This window comes from Equus asinus, chromosome 7 (genome assembly GCF_041296235.1).
Source record: "Equus asinus isolate D_3611 breed Donkey chromosome 7, EquAss-T2T_v2, whole genome shotgun sequence".
Taxonomy (NCBI): Eukaryota; Metazoa; Chordata; class Mammalia; order Perissodactyla; family Equidae; genus Equus; species Equus asinus.
Window position 1 is genome coordinate 64439908 of NC_091796.1, and position 24943 is coordinate 64464850.

The window sequence follows — 24943 nt, forward strand, 5'->3', positions numbered from 1 at the left end:
TGCAGGGAATTATAGATCAATTTGGGAGAACTAACATCTCTGAGATATTGAATCACCCAACCTAAGAAAATTATTGATCTTCGCATTTAAGTTGTATTTAATATCTTCTAATGGTTTTTTCATTTTTAATATAAATATACATATTTTATTAGATTCATTTCTAGGAACCTTATTTTTTATGCTATTTCTTTTTTTTTTTTTTTTTAAAGGTTGGCACCCGAGCTAACAACTGTTACCAATCTTCTGTTTTTACTTCTGCTTTTTCTCCCCAAATCCTCCCAGTATGTAGTTGTGTATTTCAGCTATGGGTCCTTCTAGTTGTGGCATGTGGGACACCGCCTCAGCATGGCCTGACAAGCGGTGCCATGTCCCCGCCCAGGATCCGAACCAGCAAAACCCTGGGGCACTGAAGCAGAGTGTGCAAACTTAACCACTTGGCCACCGGGCCAGCCCCTGTGCTATTTCTAACTGTGCTGGTATACAGAAATGCAATTATTTTCATACACAGATTTTCTATTTCACAACCTTGATAAACTGTCTTATTCTAATAATTTTTCTATAGATTCTTGTGTATATTCTGTGTAGACAATCATATAACCTGCAAATAAAAACAGATCTTTTCCATTCCTTAAAACCATTATTTCTTTTTCTTATCTTACTGCACTGGCTAAGACTTCAGGTAGAATATTTGTTGTAAAAGTGGACATCCTTAGCTCGTTCCTGCTTTGAAAGAAATGTTTTAGTCTTTTAATACCAATGAGTGCAATGACGTTTGCTGTAGGTAACCTTTTATCATTATTTTAAAGTTTAAAAACAGTAAAATTGACTCTCAGTTTTAATGCATTATAGTTTTGCATAACTACCACCATGATCAGGATACAGAACTGTCTCATTACCCTAAAAAATCCCCACATGTTGCCCTTTTGAATTTGAACCCTCTCCCTCCCCTAAACTCTGGCAACCCCTAATCTGTTCTGTCCTGACAGTTTTGCCTTTTCCAGGATGTTACATAAGGGAAGCCTAAATTATGTAACCTTTCAGATTGGCTACTGTGATATTGTGATACAAGAAACATATCTTTGGTCTTTGTCCCTGGTCCCTGGAACAGGGTTCCTAAAACTTGAAATTTCATGAGTGATAGGAGTGAGAGGAATGTATTTTATTATTCATAATAAGCCCCTCTCAACCACACTTAAGTTTATGTTAATGAGGTGACTCTTGGAGGATGGGGCCTGGTTGCCAGAGGAACCAACCATGTGATTAGAAGGTTGAATTTTCTGCCCCATTCCCTGACCTCTGGGAAGGGGAGAGGGGCTGGAGACTGAGCTCAGTCACCAATGGTCAATGATTTAGTCAATTATGCTTACATAATGAAACCTCCATAAAAACCCTACACAACAGGGTTTGGAGAACTTCCGGGTTGGTGAACACGTGGAGGTAGTGGACGGGTACTGTACTGGAAGAGGACATGAAATCTCTCCACCTCTTCCCCATAACTTGACCTACGTAACACTTCATCTAGCTGTTCTGTTACATCCTTTGTAATATCCTTTAAACCAGTAAATGTAAGTAAATGCTTCCCTGAATTTTGTGAGTCATTCTACTAAATTACTGAATCTCAAAACGGGGTCATGTTATTTCCCACCCCCAGCCCCCAATTTACAGCTGGTCGGTCAGAGACACAGGTGACAATCTGGACTTGTTATTGGCACCTGAAGTGGGGGGTAGTCTTGTGAGACTGAGCCCCTAAGGTGTCTGCACTCTCTCTGGGCAGATGGTGTAGGAACTGAGTGAGGCTGTAGGCCACTAAGTTGGTAGCCACCAACAATTGAAGAAGTGGTTGGTGTGGGGAAAATCCCCCCCACGTTTGGTGTCAGAGGTGTTAAGAACAGAGAGTGGTATTTTTCCTTTAGCTGCTTTCACTCAGCATAATGCCTTTCAGATTCTATCACAGTAGTTTAAACCTAACAGAAAAGTACACACTCATGGGTTTTATTAAAGGGTGCTTCATCCATGTTGTCTACACTCCTGAGCAGTCTAAGAAATTTATCCGGGTGAATGGGAAAAGCCTGAAAGATAGCATTATTACACTAGAACTTCACACATGAGTTGTTGCTGGCTCTTGGGCCACTGGCATTTTTTCTTAACTCATTACAACTTTTGATGCCATTTTGGTTTATAAGCTATAATTGACATTCCTAACTGATTCAGAAGAATCCTTGGAAATCATCCAGGTAGGCAGGTTAGCACTGTGATGTAAAGGGCTCTGTCATTACTCAGACCCAAATTCTGCCTGCCATTCTCAAATTCACCTTCTACTGAGCTTGTTTCCTTAGCAGTAAAACAGGGAAAATAAAATAGATATTTCACAGATTGTGAGAAAATTAACTGAGATAATCCATGTAAAATGAACTGTAGTAAGCCAGGCACACAGTAAAGCTCACAAATGAGAGCTGCGATCATGGCCACCACAACCTACCCATTTGCCAGATTATGTAAATAATCAATCTAAATATTCTATTTTAATGGTTTTAACATTCAAAGGATACAACTTTGTGTAGAGAAAGATGTATATATACATTTTGGCTAACAGCTCTTTAAGGAGGGAAACAAAAATGATTTTATTTAAACAAATATACTGTACAATTTCTCTATGCTAGATTGTAATTCACCAGCTGAGGGATCGCAGGAACAACAGAAGAAAACAAAAACCTGAGATTGTATCTTCTAAAAATAGTGGAGGAAAATTATTAGGAAGAAAATGTAAGGTCTTATGGAATTGTGGACAACAAAAGTAACTTCGACAAGTTACTTTTTTTTTTTTTTTATTTTTTTTTAAAGATTTTATTTTTTCCCCTTTTTCTCCCCAAAGCCCCCCGGTACATAGTTGTATATTCTTTGTTGTGGGTCCTTCTAGTTGCGGCATGTGGGACGCTGCCTCAGCGTGGTCTGATGAGCAGTGCCATGACCGCGCCCAGGATTCGAACCAACGAAACACTGGGCCGCCTGCAGCGGAGCGCGCGAACTTAACCGCTCGGCCACGGAGCCAGCCCCTCGACAAGTTACTTTTATGTTAAAAAGTTTAGAAAACATTTTGTTTCCTCCACATGCCCCACTGCTCTCCTAATCCAGAGGGCATGCATGAAAACTGTGCTGTGAAATCTAGATGGTGGTCCAAAATGACACGTCAATATAATTATTTTAAAAATCAATGGATTTTATTTTCTCAAATAATCTAAAACAAAGAGTGAGTACACCTCAAGACAACTAGATTAAAGACCCTTTGTCCTCAGTGAGCAACAATTCTTTGCTACTGGCTAAATCATTTAATTTTTAAACAAAATGTACCTCCGTCAAGAGTAAGCTTTGACCGCCACTCAACAGGCAGAAATTCAACATGTGTTGCATGGTTAGAAAAATGCCTTTCTTCTATTTTTCTTGCAGCCTCTCTCATCCTAAAAAAAAATAAAATAAAATTAACAGAAAAAAACTTTATCAGAGTAACTCCACATATGTATTTAAATGGTATAAAATGTCTTTCATCATAACACTTCCATTTGCTTATAACTTTGTCGAATTATGTTTCAATTACTGCTACATCATGCAATAATTTGCCACATTTTGGGCACCTTTATTTCAAAGTTACTTTCCTAAATTTGCTATGATTTCCAATATTCCAAGCTTTCACATCATATGCTAAATAATTATAGGCGTCAATGTTCAGTGGAGAGAACAGTATAATGAGCGCCCCTGTGCCATCACCCAGCTCCAAACAGTAGCAAGCCATGGTCTGTCTCTTTCATCTATTCCTCTACTTGTTCTCCCCATAACATGGATTTTAAAATTTTATTTTTAAAACTAAGATATACCAAAGTTGACTTTATTCCCTTCTGGTGTCAATTGTATAGATTCATGGTTAGCACCACCACAATCAAGATACAGTTCCAGCATCCCCCAAAAACCCCCTCACACTACTGCTTTATAGTAGCACTCTTCTGCCATAATATTTTAAAGCAAATCTCAGACATCACGTCATTTCATCTGTAAATACTTTAGTACATACTTCTAAAATGGAAGGAAAACATAACCTATTCAGTACTATTATCATACAAAAAAATTTAGTAATTCCTTAGTTTCAGCAAATACGTAGTTCAGTGGTCCCATTTTCCCAGACTATAATACTAATATATAATTTTTATATAATATTAATGTGTAGTAATATTAAAAAGTCTTTACATGTTTGAACTGTGGTCCAAATACAGTTCGTGCATGGTAATTGGTAGATATGTTTCTTAAGTGTCTTTTAATCTACAGCTTCCTCTTCTTTTTTTTTTTGCCTTGTAATTTCTTTTGGTTTTTGTACTGTAGAGTTTTTCAGAGTCTGATTTTTAAAGACTGCATTTCTGCGGTGTTATTTAATATGTTCTTTGTCTCCCATTTCCTGCAATTTGGTAGCGACATATAGGGGCTTGATCAGACTCAAGTTCTATTGTTTTGGCAAGACTACTGCTCCACAGGTACGTACATCTGGGTTTCATCTTTTTGGTGATGCTAGCAGTTATGATGATCATTGCTTAGATCCATTAATTTATCATGGTTGCAAAAAGGTGCTTTTTAAATTCCATCACTCCTCATGCCTCCAAAAAGAGAAATTTCCTCACATCAAATATTTGGCTGCCTGTGGTACCACCAAATAATTTCTGTATGAACTGAGAAAAGGTATGATAAATGGTTCTTTCCTTTTATTAATAATTTTCAAAATACTGAGACGTTAGTTTTATATTTTTTGACATTACTAACTCATAGATTTAAACGTATGTGAAGCGCTTCAATCCACGGTAGTTATTATCCTTACAGATGTTCAAATTGTCTCCTTTTTTGGTCAGTGAATCTCTTCAAGTTGGTTTATGTGTCCTTTTGACACAACCTCATTATTTTTTTTTTAAACAATTCAGTGGCTTTTAGTATATTCAGAGCTGTACAACCATCACCACTATCTAATTTCAGAACACTTTCATCACCCCTAAAAGAAACACTATACCCACAGCAGTCACTCCCCACACTTCCTCCCCCCAGGATCTGGCAACCATGAACCTACTTTCTGTCTCTATGGATTTGCCTATTCTGGATAGGAATCACACAATATGTGGCATTTCGGGTCTGGATTCTTTCATTTAGCATAATATTTCAAGGTTCATCCATGTTGTATCATCAATCAGTACTTCACTGCTTTTTATGGTTGAATAATACTCCATTGTACAAACATACCACTTTTGTTTATCCATTCATCATCAGCTGACGGACATTTGGATTCTTTCCATTTTGGGGGGCTATTACGAATAAAGGCTGCATATTCTTTAAAGAGTTTTTGTGTAGATCTATGTTTTCAATTCTCTTGGGTATACACCTAGCAGTAGAACTGCTGGCTCATATGCTAACTCTATGTTTAAACCTTTGGAGGAAATGCCAAACTATTTTAAAAGCAGCTGTACTATTTTACAATCCCATCAGCAACATATAAGGTCCTAATTTTTCCATATTCTTGCTAACACTTGTTATTTTCTATCTTTTTGATAAGACTCATCCTAGTGGGTATGAAGTGGTATCTCTCTGTGGTTTTGAATTGCATCTCCCCAATGACTAATGATACTGAGCATGTTTTCATGTGCTTACAGGCCAACTATATGTTTTATTTGGACAAACGTTTATTCAAATCCTTTACCCACTTTAAAAACTATGTTCTTTTCTTATTGTTGAATTGTAAGAGTCCTTTATATATCCTAGATGCTAGACCCTTATTAGACATATGCTTTGCAAATATTTACTTCCATTCTGTGAGTTGTCTTCAATTTTCTTGATAGTGTCCTTTGAAGAACATAAGTTTTAAATTTTGACAAAGTCTTATAAATCTGTTTTTTCTTTTGTGGCTTCTATTTTTGATGTCATATCTCAGAAACCATTACCCAATTTGAGGCCACAAATATTTACTCCTACGTTTTAAGAGTTTTATAGTTTCACTCTTATATTTAGGTCTTTGATTCACTGTAATTTTTGTATGCAGTGTGAGGTAGTGGTTTAACTTCATCCTTTTGCATGTGGATATCCAGGTATCCCAGCATCATTTTTTTAAAGGCTATTCTTTCCTCATTAAATTGTTTTGGCACTCTTGTTGAAAATCAATTGAATTCTCAATTCTATTCCATTCATCTGTGTCTATCTTTATCCCAGCCAGCAGCACAACGTCTTAATTACTTTAGCTTTGTAGCAAGTTACGAAATTCAAGTGTAAGCCCTCCATCTTTCTTCTTTTTCAAGATTGTTGTGACTATTCTGGGTCCCTTACATTTCCACGTGAATTTTAGAATCAGCTTGTCAATTTCTGCAAAAAAGACAGGTGGGATTCTAATATGGATTGTGGTGAATTTACAGATTAATTTGGGAAGTACTGCCCACTTAACGACATTAAATCTTTTAATGCATGAACATTGGTTGCCTTTTCCATTTATTTAGGTCTTCTTTAATTTCTTTCAATGGTATACTGTAGTTTTCAGTGTACAAATCTTGAACTTCTTTTGTTCAACTCATTCCTAATGATTTTATTCCTTTTGTTACTATAGTAAGTGGAAATTCTTTCTTAATTTAACTTTCAGATTGTTCATTGCTAGTGTATAAATACAACTGATATTTATACATTGATCTTGTATCCTGTAACTTTGGGGAGGTCATTTATTAGCCCTAATAGTTTGTGTGTTTGTGTGTGTGAACTCTTTTAGGATTTTCTATATATAAGATCACGTTATCTGCAAACAGAGATGGTTTTATTTCTTCCCTTCTAATCTGGATGTCTTTTATTTCTTTTTCTTGTCTAATTGTCCTGGCTGAAACCTACAGTACCATGTTGAATAGAAGTGGTGGGAGGGTACAACCTTATTTTGTTCTCAATCTTGGAGGAAAGCTTTCAGTCTTTCATTGATAAAGTATAATTTTAGCTGTGAACTGGTAGATGCCCTTTATCAGGTTAAGGAAAATCCCTTCTATTTTTAGTTTCCTGAGTATTTTCATCATGAAAGGGTATTAGATTTTGTCAAATGCCTTTTCTGCATCAAAAACCACATGACATGGCTTTTTTCCTTTGTACTATTAATGTGGTGTATTACCCTTGACTTTTTTTTTGGTGAGGAAGATGTGTCCTGAAATAACATCTGTGCCAATCTTTCCCTAGTTTGTACATGGGATGCCTCCACAGCATGGCCAATAAGTGGAGCAGGTCTGCTCCTGGCATCTGAACCCACAGACCCCAGGCTGCTGAAGCAGAGCATGCAGAACTTAACCAGTCAGCCACTGGGCCAGCCCCTCCTTGACTGAGTTTTTAAATGTTGACCCAACCTTGCATTCCTGAGATAAATCCCACCTGGTCATGCTCTATGAACCTCTTTACATGTTGCTGGATTCAGTTTGCTGGTATTTTGTTGAGGAAGTATCTGACAAAGTTTTTTTTTTAAGTTGAACTGTATTCTGCTTTAATCCGTCAGCTGGTATTAAGAGGTGTTAGAATAAATAGTGAAATAACACTCAACACTGTATTATTATAGAGATGTTGCTGAGGATACTGTTCCTGATATTACAAAGTATTTGTTTTATAAGGACTCAGGAAATACATTTATTTGAAGTCTCAGAACCAAATACACTATGCTCTCACCAACAACTGATTTGTTCTCACACATCATAAATCTGATCAGATTTTTCTATAAAGTATAAACTGGCTTTTCTGTGTAAAATGTAGAGCTCAGATTCCTCTGGTAGTAATTAATTGGAAAAGCTAAGCTGCTAACAACTTAAAGAATTCTTAGCTTTTTCAGAATTGTGCAACTTTGCAGTATTCTCAGTTTCTGCAGTTCAGAGAGTAAGATACAAACTTAAAACTATACCTTTTTCTTGCTTTAATCAGTTTAATTAGTAAATTAACAATACATTAAGTTAAAAAGACTTTCTTATCCCTCTCTTCTCTGTGTTGTGGAGGGAAAAAAATCAAACAAATATCATTATCTAGACATAATCACTCTCAAAATTTGGTCCAGAAACTTCATCTACAACTTAAGAGACAGCAGAATAGTTGACATTAGAGAAACATGTGGTAGGATGATTAAACTCTATTATACCCTGGACAAAAGTGTAGATTGCAGACTAGATGGAGAATGTATTCATCAAAGAACTCACATGGCTGTATTTTTGATAATTCTTCCTTGGTCCATTTTCTGCCCAATACCATGCACAACAAACACAATATGGGTAGTCTGTGATGGCTTGTCTTCTAATGTTGCTTCTTCTACATAACCTCTATGAAGTCTGGTCCCACTACTTGATGCTGTAGAAAAATTATGATTCTAAGTTTACTACTAATTACAGAAATAGCATTTTCACTACATATTACAAGAAATAAATAAAAGAAGTATTTTGAAAAAATTTCACCAGGCTGTAGGGGATAAGATTTCTAAGATGACGTATATTGACTGGCTCTGATATAAAGTGCTGAAGTGGACATGACACCAAAACCAGAAACCATAAGGAGAAAGAAAAGGACAGGAGGGAGAACAAACTGAACACAAAAATTAGAAACTTTTCTATAAAGACAATACCATGAAGCAAAGATAAAAGATGAATGACAAACTGGGAGAAGTTTTGAAAAATATGATGCACAATAAGTTAATTACCTAAGTATAGAAAGAGAGTTTACTAATCAAAAAGTGAAAAGACAGTCATTCAAATAGCAAAATGGGCTAAAGATATGATAAGGTAATTAATAAAACTAATACAACAGACTAATGAATATATAAAAAGATATTCAAGCACATCTGTTATCAAAGACATTTAAAAAATGGGATAGTAAAACAGTTACATGAGACAAAAATTTTTGAAAAAATTTATTTTTTCAAACTAAATTCCCTCTTTTCTTCTTTTCCCTCTTTTCTTTAAGTCAAACTTCTTTAAAGAGTTGACTATTCTCACTGCCTCCATTTCTTCACCTTCTATACATATACTTCATACTATGCCAATCTGGCCTCCACCCCATCAATCCATCTAAGTCACCAATGACCTCCATTTCGCTAAATCCAACAGAGAATTTTCAGTCTTCATCTTTCCTGACACCATGTTTCAATTGCCATGTTTTATTTTCAAATCACTGCCTCAGTTTTGACTGCTTTTGTGCTTTCAGAAGTAGAAAAGATATTTATTAATCTTGTCTGACCATTCTAAAGATATAATTATTTATTGATGAATACATTTCAACTCTTTTATCTGAATAAAAGTTTCGTTTAACAGGGGAGTAATTGTCACTAAAGTTAATACATATTTAAAATATACTAAAAACACAATTTGAATAGTCTATTTTGAATAGAATAGTAAGATTCCCCCAAATTTGACAAACTATACTAATATTTATAACAATTACCTTTAGAAAATCCCAGTTTTTGGGTAACTGTTCTTGCTATTTTAGATGTTGTTGCATCACTATAAAGATACACTTCATCCACACTGTGCCAGTCCACATGGTTTCGACTCAACTTGAAACTGTGAATGGCTGTTGCAAAAAGGAAAAAGTAATTTGAAGGTCTCCAACAGAAACTTCGTTTGTGTGAAAAATCAGCAATACACAGATTTTTGAATCAATATTTGAAATCAGTTCAATAAAAACATACTTCACTGAAATGCATACTGATGTGAATCAAGTAATAGACCAGGCACTTTATTTTATAAATGACTAAACCCGCTACAGGGAAGGGCAACTTGTTAGAACAATATGGAAAATCTGGTTTAACTACCATAATTTTAAACTCTAACATGTAGTTAATATGTTTCAATTATTAAAGAACTGCTTTCCCAGGTGGTGTGACCATTCCTTAGGTCTAAGGGATATATACCTTCATGAAAGTCCTCAAGAGCTTTGACAAAGAAACTTAAGTTCCATTTCTTCTATTGATTTTATTTTTGGATCTGTGACAATTTCACTCCATGCAAGACAAAACAAGACTCGGAGGAAAAAAAAATTTACCCTTAAACTGGGAAGAGAATAATCTAATTTATTAGAACGTAAGGTATTTTTGGAATGGATATTAAGGCCAATTATCCCTGGGTATTGCTCACCACAACAAAAATCCAAAGTTGAAAGATGTTTTAGTAAGAAATCAAAGAAATTTTTTTCTACTATGATGTTCAAATAAATATGATTATTGCATTTCTCTAACTGAGTTACACTTGGTGAAAATGAGCTCTTAAAAAAAAAAAATCAAACCTACATGCTCCAGAAATATATAAGCTCCGTGAGGCAGGGACTATGTCGTAATCATTCTGAATCATTAGAAACAAACACAGTCCCAGTACAGCACCTGGCACGTATCATAAGTTCAGTAATGTTTCTGGAAGCAATGGATTAAGAAAATTGTCATAGCAGGTCCACCAAATTCGTAATCTGATAATACTTATATCTGAATGACTTAAACTTTTCCTCTATATCTCTGGTACAAAGGTAAGAAAAACTCACATACCCATCTGCAGGCAACCAGGCACCTTCAAATCACAGACAACCAGGCACCCTCAAATCACTAAGCCTAATTTATTTTTTTAAAATCCTTTTGAAGCAAAGTATTATCTCCGATTTATATGCAAAGACACGGAGGTACAAAGAGATTAATAGCTGGTTACAGGTAGTCTAACTCTTCTGTTCTGAAGACGTGTTGAAAATAACCTCAAGCTAAATGTGAAAGGACACAGCCCTGATCAAGATCTAAGATCATAGGACATTTTTATGAAAACCTATTACCTCTGGAATATACAGAAAAGTAGATCTTTTCCAGGAAAATGTACTTCTTAGTTCTATTACAAATGCAATTTCAAAATTTAATGAAAAACCAATTTATATTTTACTTACCTGCCAGGACACATTACCAACACTGAACACAAGACCAAATACAATTAATGTAACAAACATTAATAATATCTTCAGTTCCAAAGAATACAATGCACAAACTCAGCTTTTTAAATAAAAGAACTTTTCAAAAATTAAAAAAAGTCTTTTGCAAGAGTTTAACAATTTACTTTTCTAATTCTATGGCTGATCAAAGTCACTACTTTAACCCTTTTTATCTACTGTTTCTAAACTACATTTTGCTAAAACTATTTTGAGCATCATATGCTTAAAATATTGAAACTAGAAGACCAAGATATTAAGAAAATAGTGTTAAGTCAACAAAATTTCATTCCTCCTTAAATCATCCACATACTGTCTTAAGGTAAAACATCTTAATATTGGCAACATTCCATTAGTGGACTATACACATCGTTTACGGATGCTTATATCTCTTATAATTAAGTAACACTAAGCAAAACAGCATAATGATACGTTTCTAAAAAACTACTAATTTCTATGCTCTAAATACAACTCAATGCTCTAAGCCAGGAACATAACTACATGGAGAAATAAAACTACAATTACTGTACCTTGGGAACGCTTTCGCTTAAGACCTGCCGCATCTGTACTCTCCTTATATCCTCTCCATTTGAACAGAGAAGGGAGGGAGAAGGGAGGGAGGTGGTAGACAACTAAGAAAGCAAAAACACTGAGCTTCAAAGTAAATTTTAAATGAGGTTTGCTATTTTGCCTTTTTGTTCTATTAACTTTGAAAAATGAGTTGTATTTGACAAACATTATTCTAAAGGCTTTATTTATATAATTTCTACTTAAAAATCAGTGAAGCAAAACATTAGTTTAATGTTTATCAAATATATGCTCTACTTCTACTGAAAGGAAAAAAACACATGATATCTAAATTTATCAGTTGAAGACAACTATGTGAGCACCATTTTTAATGTCTTTACACAGACAGAATAAAAAATACAACATGGCATTTTTGTATGCGAAGAGACTTACAAATCTCATCTTTACAATACTAAGGTTATTTACTTTCACCAAATTTGTGACTATGACATAGCCAACAGCCAATGTGCAAACTGAGAATGTAAAAAATAACATTTTAAACATTTAATGCAGCTTTGTTGAAAAGATACCACAGTATACATTTCACTGGATGCTCTCCATTACTGAAGTATAATGGAGCCTTCCCAAAGAAACAAAAACTCTTTCCACAACTCTGTTCAAGCTGTTGAAGATTTTTAAAAATGAAACTTTTCCAAAAAAAAAAAAACTCACCCAAATTGGAAGCTCTACTTTTAACTGATTTATAAATGATAAAATAATGAAAGATTTATTAGTGATAGAATGATGAAAAAAAATCATTAGTAAAAATGTATGCTGTGACATCCTGTAAGCATGAAACAGCCAACATAGAGGAAAGCCAGACACAGACTTGCTATTTGGCAAATCAGTAGATAACCTTAAAATCAACATTTTCCCTGTCAAATATTGCTAGTTACATATCAATAAATTTCTTTATGTTCTAAATAAGAAATTATTTAAAAATCCACTTGAAATTGAAGCTTACAAATCAGTTTCTTAACAGTTCAGGTAATGAATCTCAGAATCTATGATTTAGTTCAAATTTATGTTCTAACACATTTGATTTTTACCCTCACTCCCTTCTACATTAATGTGGCCTTCAAAGGTTAAACACTGCTCAAATATGAAAATATTTAAGTTTTGTTATTACTAGAAATATTTTAAAAATCTGTTGTATATATAGATGAAGTATATTTAAAGATTTGTGCAATAAAGGAAATTGAGAAATGCTTACAAGGCACTTTGTAACTATATATACTAATTAGATGGCTGCAAAAAACTATAGAGTGGGATTAAAAGCTGGGTTGTAACATAAGGATTATAGAACATTTCACTGTCACAAGGGTGGAAAAGGACAAGTGAAGCCACTTCTTCACTGAAAATGTCTCCTCTTTCCTGTGCTTTCCCATCAGTCAGTGAGGAGAAAGCAGATGCACCACTCGCAGGAGACGTTTTCAAACAAAAACTTTACTAGGAAAAAGCTAACACGCCAAGGAGATCGAACTGGTATATATGTGTGACTCTACTATCTAAAGAAACAAAACCTGATTTTATAAATCCACTAGTAAAACAACATGAACCAATTCCACATTCACTAAAAGAGAACTAACAGGAAACATGGACTATCTGACCACACTTTAAAATTATGCACTTTCAGAAAGCTTTTCCTTCTAAAGGAATAGGGTAATTTAAGAATTAAAAAAAGACAAACACCTCAGTATACCAAAAACAGAGAAGCATATTTATTTAAAACATTTTCACAAAATTAAAGACACAATTCTTAACCTTCTTCTCAAATATAATTCTTATTTTCACTTGAAAGTCATTTGCTTTATTTGTTAGAACACCTTGTAGCATAGTTAGCTTTATCTTTTATCAACCCAGAGCACAGAATTAGGGGGACCACCGCAGCACTGCAGAGACAAAGAGGTTTACCATCAACCCAAACAGCGATCACAGCGAAGGGAAATTTAAGTGCCAGAAAGCATTACTTAATTTTTTCCTTTTCTAAAAGAAAGATTTACTTAGGAATTCTTAAGTAGTTTTAGCAACAGTATGCAAAAACTCAAAATACAATTGAAAATGCTTATTAAACGCTAAGATTTAATAAAAATTCTTTTATATAGTAAAGTCTTACAAAGCAATGAAAAAGATTTAAAGTACTAAAATATTTCCAATTAATTTCCTTACTATAATTCATCTCAAAGTAGTTTTCTTCATTACATAATTCTGAAAGCAACAGAGTATCAAGAAAGGGGGTTGCTGACAACATACCAATCCCTAGGATGTACCAACTCAGTAACCTTTCCGTTTATTAAAAATGCTGGCAACTCAGCTCACCTCAACTTCAGAGGAAGGAGGCTTGCACATCTCAAAACTGCCAACTAGGAGAAAACTGGTAACCTGTTTGGATCTCAGGAAATTTAGTTAGGTCCATTTGTAAAAGTTAAATAATAACTAAAAGCTAGAAGGTGGGAATCCTCTTAGTCACCAAAGAGAGAGGAAAAGGAAAGCTGGTTGGGAAGAGTTAGCACTCCTTACCTCTTCGTAGCGTTTTGACTTCAGAAATTCTATATTCACAGTTTAGGATATCCTTATCCATTTTACACACCAAATTGTTAAATGCTATAAATTCTTACAGATCCATCAATAGTTGTGCTGTTGTAACATCCCAAATTAGCTGAACAGTAAAAAGTCTGTTTTTTTTACTTTCAACCTATCTGTGACTTTATATTGATAGTGTGACTCTTAAGGCAGCATATAGTTGGACCTTGGATTCCTAACAAATCTGTCAATCTCTGTCTTTTAATTGGAATCTTAGTACACTTACATTTACTGAAGTTACTGATATGGGTGAATTTAGGTCTACCGTTTGCCATTCATTTTCTCTTTGTTCCATAGGTATCTTTGTTTCCGGTTTCTCTTTTCCTGGTTTCTTTTGGGTTAATTAAATATTTTTTACTATTTTATTTTAATTCCTCTATGGCCTTTTTTCCTTCTTTTTTTGGTGAGGAAGATTGGCCCTAAGCTAACATCTGCTGCCAACCCTCCTCTTTTTGCTTGAGGAGGATTGTCGCTGACCTAACATCTGTGCCATCTTCCTCCACTCTCTACATGGAACGCTACCACAGCATGGCTTGATAAGCAGTGCATATGTCTGTGCCTAGGATCCAAACGTGTGAACCCAGGCCACCAAAGTGGAGCGCATGAACTTAACCACTAAGCCACGGGGCCAGTCCCTCTATGGCCTTTAAGAAAAAAATTTTCATTGTTTAATAAGTTTAGATTTACAGAAAAGTTACAAAAATAGTACAGAGAGTTACCATATATCCTTCACCTAGCTTCCCCTAATGTTAGCATAACTATAGTACAATTAACAAAACAAAAAAATTAACATTGGTACAATGCTATCAGCTAAAATACGGACTTTATTCAGATTCCTCCAGTTTTTCTACTAACGTCCTTTGCTGTTCTATGATCCAATCCAGGGTGCCATGTTGCATTTTACTATCATGTTTCCCTAGTCTCCTCTAAACTGTGAAAAATTCCTCAGTCTTTCCCTGTCTTTCATGACCTTGACAATTTAAAAAAAGTTTCAGCTTTATTTAGGTACAATTGATAAATATGACAAATAAAATTATAAGATATTTGAAGTGTACACTGTGGTGATTTGATATACTTAGACATTGTGAAAGGACTCCCCCATCTACTTAATTATGGCCTTGACACTTATGAAGAGTATTGGTCACTTATTTTGTAGAATGCCCCTCAATTTGAGTTTATGTGACATTTTCTCACAATTGAATTGAGGTTATGCATTTTTGGCCAGACTGAGGTGCAGGACCAACCCACTTCGTTCACCTGTTTTTTACTCATAATCACTTTGATAGATACATTATAAAATGATGAAATGCTAATCTACTACAAGGCTTAAGTATTTACAAAATTACTTATTTGAAGGTCTGATTTTATCCGTATAATTCATCCCCAGTGAAACTCTAGGCTTTAATTTGTTAGGCTGCTAGATAAATGTTTCCTAGCCTAGGTGGTGTGGTGGGAAGAGAATCAAGTTTTATTTTAACTCTCAGAGAAAACGAAATTTAGATTGAAGTATCTAAATGACAAAAAGCGACTGCATTTTTTGGGGTTATCTTTATCTGTATGCTAAAAAAAGCTATGTTAAATTTCATCAATCTATTTAATACAAGGCTACTTTGAGATTAGTAGGAAAATTAATGAGAAAATTCTACATATATCTAATTAATCTGTGGCTCAGCTACCCTAACTAAAACACAGATAAGGTCAGAAAGAAAAGGAATTAGTATTTTATTTTAACGTCCTTCAAGGCTAGAACTCTATTTAATTTCTTAGAAATTCTCCTAGAGCACTTAATAAGAGTTCCTGAATATAATATTTTTTAATGTTTTTAGTTTTTAAATGGATTCTTCCAGAGAGCTTCATTGGAGTGCCTCCAGTGCAGTGTGATCACCTCTCTCTACTGCAAATCTCTTCTCAGAATGTGTGATAGTCACTGTGTTATCTGGACTTCCTCTCTAGCTCTTCTCATCTCTAGGCTCTGCTTCCCCAAGAGGTTTACAACTGCTCAAGGGTCAAAACCATGTCTTATCTTCTTCACACGAGTGCCTAACACAGCACTATCTGCACACAGAAGCATTCAAAATTTCCTGACAATATGAAGAGCCAAGGCTTTATTATATGTACATGAGAAAATCTGGGTGGAAAAGGCATATTTTTCCCCCTCAAATTAATGAAATATGGAATTCCAGAAACTTGGAGGTAAGAAGCAAAATAAAAGATTATAATATTTTTTATCTTTGTAGCTGTGGTAAATTTGAGTTATTTTTCCAACAATGGTGGCTTTTTGGACAGCAAATGTTCTTTCCTTAAGACCAGTGATAATTTTCAAAGGTACTATAAAATTTCCCATAATCTTCAAAGTCAAATGTCACATCTTAGCACATAAATCTTTTACATAATACTGAATAACAAATAAAACGGCTGAAAATTTATGACAAGAGAATATATACTGAATCAAACTTATAACCTTTGTTCATAACAAAACATGCTGATGTTTCACCTAAACGCCACAGCATATTTGAAAAAATCAATTTTTCTTGTAATAAACCTCAAAGAATCATCATTTTGAAAGATGATGCAAAAGTGTTTTAAAAGTTTACCAATTCCCTGTTATTTCTAATTTGAATTTTACCACTCAATGTATATCCTTCAAGCTAGCAAAAAAAATTTACTATATTATCCCAGATTGATGCTCTAGAATCAACACACACAGTCAAAGACATACTGAAAATTTACTCATACAAATAAACCATGTTCTTTTATCAGACTTATTTTTAAACGACTGGCTTATACAATCAGGGCACTGTGAAGAAAACTGAAATATCCTGCTACTTTTAATGTTTCCTTAGGGAAAAGTAGTGAGGAGGACACAAGAAATTCTAACTTTTATTGTAACAGAAACAAGACTCCAAGTAGATGGGATCTAGAGACGAGACAGAGCTCAGGACTGGCCTCCACAGGATGAATGAGCAAGTGGGAAAACCGTTTCAATACAGTAAGAGAAAGGAGAACAATCTACTTATATTTTTATTTTTCATACTCATCCTTTTTTTTATCTCTAAGCTCTCGGGTTTTTCATACATTCACAGTAAAGAATTTGGGTGGTAACCTGGGTTGTTAAGGTGAACTCGCACTTTTGAGACAAGACTTAAGGAGAATTAACAGAAAGAAAAAAATTCAGAATTTGGCCTTCTCCAACAGCAATGAAAGTATGAGAAAAGGTTCAGTCCTTTAAACACTATGAAGTAGGCTTTTGTGATTATTTTGTTAGTGGTGATGAGAGGTTACAAAATACTTTAGTCACTGAGAGAAGATTACAGATATGTAAAATTTGCTATTTGTGCTGTAACCAAAGTGCTGTCTCCATGGTAGTCTGCAGGAATACGGACACAGCTCTGCCCTGCAGACCCGGAGCTGCTTTCTACACTGACATGTAAGAATCTCGAGCATGAATTTTACAGTGAAATAAGGACAGATTTGACTCTACAGAAGAGAAAAATGAGATATTTAAAATTTCTAGCATATGACATCTGGCACACAATAGACAACTATTACCATATAGTTGTTAGATTTAATTGCCAATTTATTCAGAAGCCATAACTTTCCTCAGTTATGCAGACTTTTAATCAACTAGATACAAAAGATATTTTAATTTGGTATAAGCTAAACTATACAGTTTCCTTGCTTGTGATGTGTGTGTGTGTGTGTGTGTGTCTATGTTTGGAGAGAGATAAAAGCAAAGAGTAGGAGAGAGAAAAGACTTGGATATCACTAACAATAAAAAAAAAAAAAAAGCCAAAGCTTATTGTTTTGACATTACGTTATACAAACAATTACTTCCATCCATGTAACTCATGTTTTCCAAGCTACATTCTGTGAATTACTTGATCAATACTGAGTTTTTCTGCTCTAGAGATGTTTTACAAGGGAAGAGGAAAAATCAATTTGCAGTTTGATTCACTAGATTCAGTACGGCTTGCCAAAGAACCAAGGGCTTGCCAAGAAATAAAAGCAAACATAGATGAATAAGTGCTTTTAGGAAAAAAACTTTACAGAAATCTACAAATTCTAATCCACCTGTACTTACATACTCACCAGAATAGCTGATCCCACTGCCTGCAGTAAATGGAACAACAGAAGTATTTTTAACTTTACCACACAATTTGAATTTTACTCAAGATCAGACATAACAAAACATGGCAATCCTGGCTATTACACAGATATTTTAAACTACTGCAAAGTATCCAAATGCTGAATAAGGAAATATAAGGAGATTGTTTCAAATTAAAAAACTGATATGGTTATCAATATGGAGATAGCTAAGAGGTACTTACACAAAGGAAATTAAAGTTGTTTTAAATTTCAGGAAAAGAATCAGCATTAAAATATTAACAAAACTGCTCTTTTGATATAATGACGAGATTTTTTGTAAGTTCAATTTTCTTTGATAATTAAAAAACTATTAAAAGGACTAATTCAGACAGTACGTGATAATTTGTACATTTATAGGAAATCATGTTAGTGTCATGCCAGCGAACATACATATTAAGTAAAATAAAATTAAGATAGTTCAGAAATTCACAGCACTTTTAAATTCTAAAATAATAAGCAAATGTTTAAAATCAGAAAATTTTATAAATTCTAACCCTCCTGAATTACTGTGTCAAATTTAGGAACTATTCTAACCTTTATCAACAACTTACTTGGTTTACAGAACATATTAAACATGTTAATTGGTCTTACCATCTTTTCCATCTATGGATTTTGACACTTCAATATCAAAAGTTTCCTGCATCTGCTGACCTCTAAAACAGCTGAGATGTTCTTGCTCAATTAAATTACTTTCTTCTTCTTCCAGAGGCTGCCAAGTACCATCAATAAACCACTGTCCACGCATTACTGGTATTTTATCGGCCTCTGAAAAGAGAAATCACAGAATTACACATTTTAAGATCCACCTCCCGGAAAGAGACATAGTAACGACAATTTTATATTTTGCTACTGCTGTGGCAAAAACAGACTTTCACGACCCAACAGAATCGTTTAAAATTTTCAATTTCAGACTTCAAGCCATAGTAGCTAATTTTTCACAGTATATAACTTTACTTGTATTAAATGTTACATGCCAGAATCACTTTGGCATTAGAGGCAGATGAGCACACGTGTATGTGAGTGTATCTGAGAACGCCCTACATCTCTTTTGCTTATTCGCCTAACTACCTGGCCCGCCCATGTGCAGTGGTGTCTCTAACTCCGCCTTACTACTTATACAACAGGGAATGATCTTATTTTATTTCTCCTTCTCTCTCCACTCACTCAGTTTTAGTTTTGTTCTTTCTACTTTGTCAGAACAAGTAACAATTATATCCATGTCTCCACCACTGTTTTAATCTTGGAGCTACAACTAAATTATAACTATTTCCTAGTTTCTTTCATGTTCAAAGCTGTTTATCCACAGCCCTCACACTGGAAGGACAGGTTGGCTAGCTTGAATTTTGTTTCCCTGAGTTTTTAAAAATGCTGCCTTATTGTAGCCTTCCTTTGTATTGTTCTTGAGAAGTGTGACATGAGCCTAAGTTTTTTAATTAGTAATGTGATTCCCTCCCCACCAGGAGTTCCAGAAAAAAAACTGTCATTAAAATCTAATGTTTACTAGTTTTTAAAATTGAATAGTTCATGACTCAGAGTTCATTGTTCTGGATCAGTTTGTCCAAGGTGGGCCCTTTAATATGGAGATTTCGGTTATTTTCTTATTTCGGAAAGTTCCCTTGGATTATGGTTAATAATTAGTTCGGTTCCATTGATTTCTGTTTTTTCTTCAGGGTCTCCAATGTAAGTATGTTCAGTCTTCCTTTGCCTGTATTCCACTTCAACCACTTTCTCTCTGAAGGTTTTTACTTCCTTCTGCATCTCGTTTTCATTATTTTGGTCATTTTGCTTCTTTACATCAATGCCCCTATTAGGATGTCCACAAGTTTATTTGAGGACATTTTATTCAGTTGGAGTAGTACAATACAGTTTCTCTTTGTTTTGTGTTTGCTTTTGGGGGGAGAATTTTTATTAGCGGAAATGTACTGAATCACATTTTCTGTATTCCTCTTAAAGCAGCCTTGTACGGTATCTTATTTAATTCTATTCCCAAGCATTTTATGGATAGAGGTCTTAGTTCAAGAGTGTCTGCTTCTTCATATTAGTAAAAGCAGCTCCTTAAATGGATAATGTTATAGTGGTGGTGGTGGTGGTGGGTGGAGATTGGACTGGTGTGCCTTGTTTCTCTTTCTTTTCTCGAGGACTCGTAATTTTCTTTCTTCCTTCTTCCCTCTCATTGCCGTGGCTCCCAAGGACACCTTTCCTTCTCTCTTCTCTCCCAGGAGCAATGTTTCTCTGATGCTGCTACTTCCCATCCCTCTAACTTTCACATGCCTTCCCTCTAGCTAGTGCTATGAAATACTAAGTCCTAGGCCTGTGTTTGTATTTTGCCAGTTGCGTGGGGACGTTTTCTTTCTGAGGGTGACTTTGTGCTTCATTTTAACCTATGATCTCCTCTTTTTTCATGGTCTCTTAAGCCTCTCCTTGCCCTCTTCTCCAGACTCAGAGGTTTGTAGCAGCAACAGGAGCTCTTGTAACTTGCTCTTTCTTCACATGCAAATAACTTAACATTTGTAGCGCTGTCTCTCTTGTAGTAATGGTGAAGGTGTGAGTTATGTACGGTATATGTGTGTGTATGTGGTCCTTTTTGGTCTTATGGCTTTTGGGGAGGACATGTGGAGATTTAGATTTGGACAGTTGCCTTTATCCTCCAGACCCAAAAGCTCATCTCATTTAATCTTAACAGTAAGCTTAAAAGACAGCTATAATTATCCCAGTTTTACAAATGAGTAAGCTGAGTCTTAGTGAACTAAGTAACTTGTCTAAAGGCACATAGCTAAGTAATGTGAGAACCAAGATTCCAACCAGAATTTGACTTCAAAGTTCATTCAAGCTCTTTCTAATACACAATGCAACCTATGTTCTCAAATAGGAAAAGTCTCTTTTTAACTCTCTCCCCAAGAAACACAGGCCATTTAGTTGTATTGCTAATTTTAAAATAAATAATCTGGGAAACTTTATATTGCCAGTCTATTATGAGACTTAGAAACCAGAGCCAACCATGTCTGCCCATAAAAATCATGGAAATAAAAAGCAGAGTTAGAATGAGTAAAGCAAGTTTATAGCACACATCTGCACTCTCAAATCTTTTCCTCTCTTGAGCCTAATAAATCTAAATATGTATTCTTTGGATAGATGTTTTGGAAGCTTTATCTAAGCTTTACTTATTTTTATTTTTTACTATTTTTTAAATTATAGTTGTCATCCAATATTATGTTACTTTGCTTTACCTAAGCCCTAAATTCCACCAGTAATGCTGTCAAGTACTGCAGTGTTCTGGTTCAGGCCTCTGTCTTGAACTCTAGATCCAAATATTCAACTGCCAACTAAACATCTCTTAGTAGCAAGATCAACAGTTACTAGAATCACAAAAAGTCATGGAACACACTAAGTTTCTGGAAAAAACAAAACAAAACAGAACACAAATCTGTCACTCTACCTGTATTCCCTATCATAGTGAATGGTGTGCTGACAGTATTCAGCTGGTAACCCAAGAGAAAAATCTGGGAGTCAGCCATGATACCTCCTCCTCACATGCTTCTTACAACTATAACTGAACACATGCTAAGTACTGTTTATTGTTTCTCCTAAATCACCCTCAAATTCATCCCTTACTCATCAGGTCTGCAGTCAATGCCTTAGTTCACACTCTTATCACTTCTTGTTTTATTTCAAAAACATCCTATCTAAACGTAGTATCCCTAGCTTTAACTCTATGACACTTTGACCACCACTACCAAATGCCTGCTCACAAGCATATGTGTATGTGTAAGCTGATGGACAAACATACACACACACGGATTCCCCTAACTTACCCTCTCCTCTTTAAAAACTCAATCCATCTTTCATAGAGTTGCCAGAAAACCTTTCTAAAATGCCACAAATCATGTTTGAATCCAGTGCAATACTGAAATTCTTTTATGGCTCCTCACTGTCTTCCAGATAAACTCTGAGCTTCTTAGGATGGCTTACAAACTCTTTATGATCTTTCCTTGGACTACCTGATGTTACTCTAGGTATTTATTCATCTAATACCTGAATATCTACCATGAAACAGGTAGTAGGGTAGGGTCTGGGGATACATAAAATAATGCTGATGGTCCCTGTGCTTTCCATGTCAATGAGGACAGTTCCCTGAAGGTGTTGCGCTGACTCTTACTTCTGTATCCTGCATGTGCTGCTCCTTCTATTTAGGATGCTCTTCCCCTTTTGCTTTACTTAGCCTTTATACTTAAGTCCTTCGTCATCTTCTCTCCTCTGTGATGCCCTTGAATTAATTCTGTGCACATCTATCAGTGTTTATCTTACTGTATTTTAACTGGTTAGTCTTCCTCACTTCTATGGGATCCTTGGATATAGGCACTATGTGCTCATGTGTCTCTAGAATCTACAAGATAGGAGTACCTGGCATAAAGTATAATTTCAACAAAGGTATGCTGAATGTTGCTGAACAAGCATTCATGCAGCATTACCCCCTGGCTGGCAAGTTTGGAATACCGAGCACTTTAGTGTTCAGTTCACCTATTCAGCACATGTTCAATTCAGCACATTAGTGTTCCTAACTGGACCTTCCTCAGCTTGAGTGGTACTTGCCAGTCTGTGTAGTTGGTTTATGCTGCAGGGTCTGTCAGCCATTAACATTCTATTTTCTCAAAATTATCTGATTCAGAGGAAAGAGTCTGCCTATGTTCTAAGAATAAAAGAACAGGGGATATTTTGGGGCAAACATTTTGTGAAAGGATGACACACATACAGAAAAGTATACAAATCATAAGCACACAGCTCTATGGCTTTTTACATGTTAATGACACTCAACTCAAGAAAGAGAACATTATCAGCACTTCAGAAGCCCCCTTCTTGCATCTCCCTTCCAGGTGCTACTCCTCACCCCTCACCAGGTGTGAATATAATGCTAACCTCTAGCACCACAGACTAGCTTTGCTTTTTAATAACTTATACAACAGAATCATGTAACATGCACTCTTTTATTTGCCTTCTTTGGCTCAGTATTATGTTTGTAAGAGTCAGTTACAAAGATGGGATCATTTAAACTACTTGCCGGATGTTAGCAGGTGAGCATCAGAGAGCTGTGAGTTATGTTCTTGGCCTAGCTACTTCTACCATTAAAACAATTCTAAATAATATAGCGACATCAGCCAACAAATCCCTAATTGTATGCTGTAATAGATATTAAATCATCAAGTCAGTAATGAATCTCCAGAGACCAAGCTCCAAGGCTGGAGAACCACTCTAAATGTGCTTTCCGTCACATAAATGAAGAACTCTCCCCAGCTTGAGCTCTGACATCCCACAATAAGCCATCATCCCTTGTGGCTCTCCTCACTCCACCTGGCCTCCAATACCCCAGACTAGTCTGCTTCTCATGTGGACACCTCTTCACTCAACTTGGGCTCTGACACCACATGCCAGGCTGTCCCTATTTCATGGGAGGAGGAAAAGAGAGAAGGGCTGGTGTAGTGGTTCTCAGTTCAGAACGATTTTGCTCCCCAGGGGACATGTGGCAAGATTTTGCTCCCCAGGGGACATGTGGCAATGTCTGAAGACAATTTTGATTGTCACAACTGGGGAGTGGTAGTGCTGCCACTGGCATCTAGGCCAGGGATGTGACGCTAAACATCCTGTAATGCTCAGAACGGCTCCTCCAGTCCCACCCTTCCCGCCCAGCAACAACGAATTATCTGGCCCTAAATGTCAACAGTGCGCAGGTTGAGAAACTCTGGGCTAGCACCATCTTTTAAAACCTAAAACACTGCTATCTTTTTAGAGAGCAATTCTAGACATATACTCTATAGAAACTCCTGCAAAAATGTCTAAAAATATAGTACAAAGATGTTTACCTCAGCATTGTTACAACAGAAAAAAAAGAATAAAAACCAACAAAATGATCTAAATTTCTATCAATAGAGGACTGGATATATAAATGTTGCCTGGCACATAGTAGGTATTAAAAACATTCATTAAATAAATTAAAATATGAATGAATAGATAATACACTGATAGTGAAATAATGTTCAGAATAAGTAGGTCTGTACTTACTCACATGGAATAATGTCTAGAATAAAAATGAAAAGATTGAATCATAGCACTACATGTATACATATTTGTGCATGTGCATCTATATGTATAAATAGTATAGTTCTGTTTTTGTAAAATACATATATTGGTTTATGTACTGAAAGTAAGTGGAGAAAAATACATTACGATGTTATTAACAGATACCTCTGGGAGGTCAGAACATAAGGAACGTTCTGTTTCCACATTACAAATATCTATAATGTTTGGCATGTTTACAATACATGTTTTAGTCTTACATTCATTGTGATTTGAAGCTTATGTATCAACTTTACTGGGCCACAGGGTATGGAGATATTTGGTCAAACACTCTGGGTGTTTCTGTGAGGGTGTTTTTTGGATGAGATTAACATTTAAATCAGGAGACTGAGTAAAGCAGATTGCTCTCCATCCTCCAGAATGTGGGTGGGCCTCATTCATTCAGTTGAAGGTCTGAATAGAACAAAAGGTTGACCCACCCTCGAATAAGAGGGAATGCTGTCTGACAGCCTTCAGACTGGAACATTAAGTTCTTCCTGTCTGATGACCTTTGAACAGACACTGGCTCTCTCTACTTCTAACAAAGGCCTGCTGGCCTTGGAACTTGACCTGG

The 24943-nt window shown here is 35.5% G+C and overlaps 1 protein-coding gene across 10 annotated transcripts in view; it reads right to left on the reverse strand.

The window, feature by feature from the left end:
• The window catches only part of DDHD1 (DDHD domain containing 1), an 85684-nt gene that overhangs the window by 39835 nt on the left and 20906 nt on the right, over positions 1-24943 (reverse strand). For 3 of the 10 annotated variants that reach the window (XM_044773604.2, XM_014834272.3, XM_044773607.2), the window contains exons 2-7: positions 18853-19026; positions 18205-18225; positions 11496-11597; positions 9451-9579; positions 8217-8364; positions 3349-3455 (exon numbers count right to left, since the gene is read on the reverse strand). In XM_044773604.2, the coding sequence (XP_044629539.1) occupies positions 3349-3455; positions 8217-8364; positions 9451-9579; positions 11496-11597; positions 18205-18225; positions 18853-19026 (681 nt within the window). The remainder of the gene's footprint in view (positions 1-3348; positions 3456-8216; positions 8365-9450; positions 9580-11495; positions 11598-18204; positions 18226-18852; positions 19027-24943) is intronic. The other 7 variants (XM_044773609.2, XM_044773606.2, XM_070513650.1 and 4 more) reach the window with 3 other exon arrangements.